An 8420-nucleotide genomic window follows, 5' to 3' on the forward strand; every position below is an offset into this window, starting at 1 on the left:
AAGGTTATTCCTTTCCAGTTATATAATGCCTTTAATAGATGTGAGATGGGTTGTGGGAATTTCCCAAATATTTCTGCTCACAATAATCTAAATGGTTGTATGCCCCAGAGGGATTCAGCAATGTGAGAACACATGCCCTCCCCCTGCCACTAGAAGAAGGCGTCTGACTCTCAGTAATACCGACTAATACTATTAATATATTTTTCAGCAAAACTAGGCAGCTGGGTATAGTTTGTTAGAAAGTGAGTTGATGACTTTTTGATGATCATTTTATTGCATATTCTCAGGTAAGGGGTAGGTTGTTTTCTTTAAAGGAGATATTAATTATCTCTCTGAGGAGAGGATCCCCTGCTCTTAGCTGATTTTCTCTGACAGGTTGAGCAAAAGTCTGAGCGATATCTGGTGGCTAAAATAACCTGGTTTTCTCTTTCCATTGTCATGAAAGTCGAGAGAATGGGGATTTTTCTAGCTCTACCATCACGTGTTTCTGCTGACAGTGGGGGGGTCATCTTGCATTTTTCTTCGTGTGATCCTTCTGACTTGAGACATCATCAGAACATGCAGTTGACATCTGGATTGACTTTGGATACAGTCTGGGAAAAGGAAGGAACCATTTGGGGTAGCTAGTGCACTCCCTTGGTCATAATTAACAAATGTTGAAGCTAAATAAAGAAATATTTACTTTTTTTTCTTGGTAATTAAAGGGAATGCAAAAGGTTTTTACACTGAATTCTAGCCACTATGTCTAGACATAATTGCCCGAGTGTTGTTGCGTTTACTCAATAGTTTTTCGAATTTCTTTTGACTCTCTGAAGACGTGGAGCAAAGAGTACATAGATACCAAGACCTGTGCCTTTAATCTATGTACAATTTTGATGTTTTATGAAACCGTGTTACCTGTGGTAGAACATGATCCGAATGTAGGTTTTCCCAGCTCTGTTGGCTAAAAGGGAAAGATTATGTTGGGGGCTACTGCAATCCTGGAAATATAGGCTCTCGTATTTTTTGGAAGGACCAGATGGAACCTAGTGAGTCTAAGAGACTTGTTTCTGCTGGAACTATAAATCCCAAACTCAAGCTAGATCATAAACATGCATGCATGTTAAAGACTGCAAATGGAGAATTTGTGGTATTTTATACTTACTTTTAATATCCCAGAGGGATTCTCTTCTGCACTGAGGGTGGATGGTAGACAAATAGCTGTTCTGCTGCTGTTGTGTGGTCTAGAAGCGTGATAACGATGAGCATCGTGTATGTGAGCAAGCAGTGGAATTAGAACTATGTCTCTTCCAGTTTTTATGTTGCTGGAAGGTGGTGAGTCCCTCTGACATCTGGACTGTGGAAAACAGCCTTGTGACCACTGATCTTTCATTGACTAAAGCAATTGTTCTATGTCAGTTTAGACTCTTGTTATGATGAATGTATTTGAAGCGCTCTGCACCAGTATGTGGTGTCTTGTATTTAATTTTTCCTTTTTTTAGTACTGGCATTATGTAAGGGATTATAGTTCATAGAGGCAGCGTTGGGAATTAAAGGACATACCAGATTCCATGGGTAAGACAAAATTCTGACTCCCTTTTAAAAAATTCTGACTCCCTTCAAACGCTGAGCTATCGGGGAATAGAAGTTTCTATATTGATTGAAAGTCAATATGCAAGGAAGTTAACAAATCACAAGCTTATTATTTCTTCATTTTATCTATTTTATTTTCAGCTCTGTCTGAAGGGAATGCATGAGGGCTGTGCCTCAAGAGTATTTTATTCATTTTGGATGATATATTGGATATATATTTTATAGGAAATAAATAGTAGACTCTGTAGATTTGCCATAAACATTTTGACAAGCACAGAACAACTGACATCCAGGACTGTCTGCATGCTGCTCTTCCTGTGCTGTTCTGCCTCTACCCTCAATGCGGTGCAGAATTCCCATTTGTTAGTTAAAATATTCCACTTGGTCTGCAATAAAGGTGGGCAAGTCTTTTTAATCTGGATGTTTTGAAACAAATATCTTCTTATGGAGAGGGTGGAGCTGCTGACCAGTATGCTGTTGCTTTTTTAATGCCTCGTGTCTTAAGGGACCTCAAATTCTTTGTCCTTGTGATTCCCTTGATATCTTGAGTCACAAAAACCCAGACTTGAATTTTAATGTAGCATGTCTCATCACTAGGAAGCAAACCCTGATGGTCTTACTGAGTTTAGTGTTTCATGAATCTGATACTGCTGTTCCTCAAAAAGTACTCACTGAATTGTGTTTGTATGTCAGATTTCATCCAGCTTTTGGTAGATTTACTTATTCACCAGTTCTTGGAAGATTAAGGTGCTTCCCAGAGTGGGCAAGAGTGTTAGAATCTGTCCGTAGAGTAATTGCAGCTCTTCTTCTGGTGAGTTCAGATGTTTCAAAAGCCTTGCCAAATGTAGTAAGGTCAGGTGTTTTGGATGGCATGTTTCCTATCAGAGGATGATTATTTTTAATGATTTTAAGGCCTTGGACGAATTCTACTTTTGGTTTTCTTATTTCTGTAACAGGAGAACATTGTGTGTCCTAGTAATAGGCTTTATTATTATCTAAAACCACTTGTTTGTAAGAGCAGGATCAGCACAAATGTTATTCCATTGTCTCAAAAATTTCAATGGGTGGCTAAAACAGAACAGGAAATGCAAGTATAAGGAGCCTCAAGGTATGTTGGCTCACAAAAAAAAAAAGAGAAAAACATAGTGTTCTAATAGCCAAAAAGTGGGTAGTGGGTTTGTGTTCTAGCATTCAAGTGTTTAAAATACTTATTTAAAGGCCTGATTTTCAGGACTTACTTTGAAAGCTGGACTTGCTAAATGCCTCACCTTAGGTACTCAGCATTGCTAGACACTTTTGAGAATGTAGGTCTCAATGCACCGTGCAGCACAGAAGATAAAGCATCGATTAGTCTGTTAGCCCAAAGCAAATGCAAGGTAATTTTACTTAGTTTACGATGAAAGAGATTTAATCTAAACTGGATGATTTAAGATTTTCTGTAGTATTAGCCTGTTTCTCTGGATAGTGCAGGGGCTTGGCTAATGAGAAACAACTTGAATTTTGACTTCTTGATTTCACCTTCAAGCCAGTGGGCCAGTCGGTGGCAACACATGCCTAGGCAAGAAGTATAAATTCACACATTTCCAAATAATTATTTTTAGGAACTCACTAAACACAAGGTAGTATTTTCATGCATGCCTTGTGAAGAAAGTGATAAAGCATGTTGCTGAAGATAGAGAAACTTTCTAAAAAATTTTGTTGCATTATATTTTCATGTTCTCCTTTAGCTGCATTTAATATCAGGCTTGCTGTCAGTACTTTACTGCATCCTAAAATTGTTTTCTCTTTTTGAATAAAAATGAAAATAAGAAAAAATGTCGGCATCACTTTCGTTGTAATTACTGCTGTGAAACTAAGCAGTGAAATTGAAATATAAAGTAGAACACTCTTAATGCCTATAGAAACTTTTTAAAAATTAACTTTTGTTTCTGAGTTATGATACAAACAGGATAAGCCAGTGTTAGAAAGGAAAAATGGAGCCAATAAAGAGGGTTTCTGATTATAAGAGCTTGTTTCTGTTTAATATCATTGAGCAGGATGAGGTTTTGCAGAGTTTCTCATGGAAATAGCATCCACAGTACTAAAATGATTACCTCATTCTTAGTATCAGTGCCAAGCACTTAGCCCCACAGTGAACACACGGGGTTGATTTTCAACATGAAACAAGCCAGAAGTGTGGAATGACATTTTCAGGTGACAGTTATGGTTCTATTGCCTGTAATTAGCACCTCTTAACATGCAAACCTGCCTGTGCCTTTTCCAGGCTGTTGAAGCTCAAATACGAAGTTTTGGACAGACCCCTTCCCAACTGCTCATAGAACCACATCCTCCGAGAAGTTCTGCCATGCAGGTGGTAAGTACCGTATTAACTCTTTGTGACCTGCCATTTTATTCACTTCCTTTGCCCTCTTAAAGTTACAGAACTGGCCACTTCGCTTTGCTTTTACGTGGTCGTGGAATCGGGTTATTAAAAACAGCAGATGAGTTACGATTTTGCAGGACCGGGAGTGTGCGCAGTGCTTAACTATTATTTTATTTATGGCTGAAAGGATTGTATTGAGTTTTAGTACAGACCTTTTTTGTCAGTGTAATCTAAGAACACTTCATCAGTTGATTTTGTTAATACCATACCTGTACAGGTGAGAGCCAGTCATCATGGAGACAATTTAGTTAATCTTTGGCAGATTCCCCAAGAAGCATGAATTTAGGAGGTGGAACTTCCTTGTCTTTTCCCCCAGGCATAGGTTTTCCCCTAAAACCAGGATTACTAGGAATTCATGAGCTGAAATTTACACAGCAAAGAATGTGACTAAATGTGTTTTGCAGTAAAGCTGGGGTGATAAAATCCAGGCAGTGAGCATTAACATGCTTTCCCTTTTACCTCTACTTGTGTCTAATATAATTTTATTATACGAACTATTATTTTATTACTGATTACTTTCCATATCGTGTTGTGTGCAGTCCTTGGGTCTGAAAAATCATTTGTGTTGTCATAGATCCAGAACTAAGTATGTTAAGTGATACTCTGACAAGTGGAGCAAATGGTCTGCTAATTCACAAGTTTTTCAAGAGGCTACATTTCCTTATTGTTAAATGGACATTTCACGCTGAAATATTTTTTTGTTTAAAAAAAAAAAAAAAGACATTTTCTTCTTGTATATTCTGCAAGATGTATGTTCTGCTCAAGCAGACTGAGGCTATTAGATGAAAAGCATATCCGAAGTGCAAAAGGTTTTAGAAAAAATAGCCAAAAATCTGAAATGTCTCCAAAGTAGCTTTCAAACCCTACGGTGTAGGAGTCTAAGAAACGTACAGTTTCTCGTCAGCTTTTCTCAAAGATGTCATGTGTTGTACATAAGACTTGCTCAACTGAATGTCCCCCTACCCACCCCCACTGCCCTTTCTGCAGCCGGTACATCCTACACTTTTGACAGCTGTGCTGTAAACATGCTGCTGCCCTGGGATTCCCTGTGCTGGATGCTGGCCCATGGCACCTCACACAAAGTGTCCCGGGGCCGCAGACCGAGTCGGGGACTTGGGTGTGCAACCCCCGGGGCTCTCAGAGGAGCCCTGATAAGAGGGACAGTGGGGAGCCCAAGTGCCCTCAATATCCAGCTACATGCCATATGGGTGTCCGTTTGTCACGGTGCCAGGCACCAGGCACTTGCCCTAATTTAGAGGGATTTGTTTCAGAAAGAGGAGGCACTTGAGAAGTAGATTGTTGATGTATTTGTCAGACCCATCGTTATATAAATAAGTTTGATGTCAGGAAGTAGTTTGGGGGGGTTTTATCATCATATTTTTCATGACACTGAATTAGCAGAAATTTAGTATGTAATAGAAGAAGTTAAATTCTTCTTTTGGTTAAATTCTAACTCCTGTGGGGTTTTTGGGGAGCTGAGGTACACACATTAAAAAAACCCTTAGTTCTCCACTTGGCTTTGACCAGTTTTGTGGTTATTAATATACAATTTTATAATAGCGCTATAGTGAGTGGTTTTAAAAGTAGTATTCCTGGAGTTGAAATACAGTAAGGATGTATTTCCTGCCACAGTTTTGAATTATTTCTAGTTGTATTATTTGCCGAGTGTTCTGTTTTCACATGTTTGTGTGTGTGTGTGTGCATGTATGCATGAATACAGCCAAATTGTAAGCTACCACGTGCTGTGTTAAGTGCACAAGCCATAATATACACCAGGTGTAGTAATTAGCAGTCACACGAAGGCTGCCTATTTGTCTGGTTTTGCTGCTGTTGCTGTATCCCCTTGTGTTTTCAACCATCAGATAGCTGGATTTAATTGAGGCCACATCAGATGAGGCATTACTGACACCTTTAATTGAATGAGCATCCAGGGAGGATTAACTCATAATATTGATTGGCTTTTAGCCACTTGCTCAGAAGGGTGTCTGGGTAGCTTATTAGTTGCTTTTATTTACACCTTTATGCAAAGACTGTAAATAGGAATTCATAGAGCAATATGTTTTTCTAAGTACTCTTAATAACTTTTTAAAAAGGAGTGATAATAAAAATGCAAATGTATTTAATTTTTTTATTAGTTCCGTATAAATATACATTAAATGTATGCACTTACATACACATATATGTAATGAAATATTGCAGGTGGAAAATAGCCAAGAACACTTCATTAGTGTTCTAATTCAGTTATTAGAAAATTAAAAATACTAGAGCAATATGGCTACTGGTGACTAGGGGGGTTGTATTTCTACATCTCAGCGGAGTTCTGGTTTTTTAGGTACACCATCCAGTCACAAAGACATTCAGTTTTCCTCTTTATGTTTGATATCCGGGTCTAAGGCCCTCAGTATTTTCTTTTGACATTTGCAGCATTGTTAGAGAGCATAGTTTAAAAGTTATTAAACTTTTCAACTTAATAAATTAAAAAAACTAAAACCTGAAATTATTATGTTGATAGTGAAGGTCTGGATTCATTCCCTCCCTTTAGTATTTCTAGAAACAACACAGGATAGTATCTGTAATCACGTCCACTTTATATTCTTTACAACTGCATTTAATTATGTTTGTCCTTTGAAACACATTTGCAGGGAAGTCTTCTCCTTTGCATTCATAAATCTTATTTTTGTACACTAGAAATATATACAGAACATATATCGTGTGTGTGTATCTGTTTATTTTAATGTGCTTTCGTGTTCTCATCTGGCTTGTAAAGAATTGCAGTCTGCCAGTTTAATGCAACTTGAGACAATCTCTGGGAGCAGGAATTTCTTTTGCTCACTTTTTTTTTGGGGGGTGGTGGTGGTAGTGTCCCTCCTAGTTTCCTAGTTTGGCATTGCTTTCCTTGACATACTATCTCTGCAGATATGAAGGAGAATTTTTTTGGCAGAGATAGGTGATTGGAAACCTTTAGTTTAATCTGCTGTGATCTGTTACAGAGTTTGTATACAAGACACCCTGTGTTCAGCAAGGCCCTCAATAGTGTACATGAAGGTTTTTCTACCTAAAACGGTTGTTTCCACAAGCCTGTCTGCTCTTATTGCGTTTGCTTTTCACTGCAGCTGCTGTTGGATCTTGTGGGTTTTAATCCAATCTTCCTTCTCTTGTCCTGTCTTCTTTTCTCCTCCCCATGTTTTTCTTTTCCTGTGTATTTGGGTTCTTGTTGCGTGCACTCAACAGTATCTCCTCCTGCAGAGCCCATTGATGTTCACAGACCAAGCTCAACAGGACGTTATCATGGTTCTAAAGTTCCCATCCAACTCCCCTGTCACTCATGTAGCAGCCAACACCCAGCCTGGTCTGGCCACTCCTGCTGTGATCACAGTTACTGCAAATAGGCTATTTGCTGTAAACAAGTGGCATAATCTTCCTGGTAAGTAAATTAAAGTAAGTAGCCTAAGAAACCACTGCCGTCAAGCGGTACTTCTGTTGTCTATTTAAAAAGTTGCTGCAGAGCTCTTTTAAATTTAAAGCCTGAAGAGCAAGTCCAGTTCATTGACACAGTGTGCTCTTCGCACGTGGACTTGGTTTCTCCTCAGAAAGGTAATTTGAACTACCATGTGGTAAGGTGCGTAGCACACAAAAAATTTGTAGCAACAATATATTGTTTTCCAATCGCTCGGGCACTATGCCAGAAAGCAAAACCAGAATATCACTATCTGATTGTCATAAAGTCACCCTCTTCCTCTTGGAATTTATCTTTCATTCAGATGGAAGCCTGAACCGTGTCATGGCAAAGACAAGTTGTAACGCATATAGAACTTGTCTGAAATCTTTTCTGCTATCTTCTAGTTACTTATGAACCCCATAGTCTGATATTAAAGCCACTTAATGAGAATTGAAAGATAAAATATATGGGAAGCCTGTATCTTAAACATTCCAAAATTATTAGGTGCTTATGTATTTGTCAATATGAAAGGAAAACAACATACCCATTAGCATAGCACCCAATCAGATTAATTTTCCTTTAAAATGTGTTGAGCTTGAGAATATCGTAGCTTTGTCTTTAATTCTAATATTCTCTCATCTCAAAGGCATTCATCCTCCTTTCCTTGATGATGACAGTCTCAGGCCCAAGCTGTGAAAAGTAGTTTACTTCAGTGCTATGCAGTAAATATGGTCAAAGGCTTTTCAAGAAAGGGGGAGAAGAGCTTCTACTCAAATAGAAGTTATTTGCACCATAGTAATATACTCACATCACTGAAACTCCTACTAAGAAATCTGAACCTGTGGTCCTTGATAAGATTTTGAAGAAAGCCAGATGACTCCCACAGTTTTTCCTAGTTCTCACAAATTACCTCTCAACGTTGTACAAATAGAAACATCTATGTATTATTTCACCCACCCAAGAAATGCTTAAAGGTGGGAAGGAAGG

General features: G+C 38.4%; 1 protein-coding gene across 4 annotated transcripts in view; it reads left to right on the forward strand.

Annotated features, from left to right (window-relative positions):
- The window catches only part of LRBA (LPS responsive beige-like anchor protein), a 404059-nt gene that overhangs the window by 356747 nt on the left and 38892 nt on the right, over window positions 1–8420 (forward strand). For 3 of the 4 annotated variants that reach the window (XM_026847510.1, XM_026847511.1, XM_026847513.1), the window contains 2 exons: window positions 3836–3925; window positions 7226–7418. In XM_026847510.1, the coding sequence (XP_026703311.1) occupies window positions 3836–3925; window positions 7226–7418 (283 nt within the window). The remainder of the gene's footprint in view (window positions 1–3835; window positions 3926–7225; window positions 7419–8420) is intronic. The other variant, XM_026847512.1, reaches the window with a different exon arrangement.

Source organism: Athene cunicularia, assembly GCF_003259725.1.
Source record: "Athene cunicularia isolate RWA chromosome 4 unlocalized genomic scaffold, athCun1 chr4_part2, whole genome shotgun sequence".
NCBI lineage: Eukaryota > Metazoa > Chordata > Aves > Strigiformes > Strigidae > Athene > Athene cunicularia.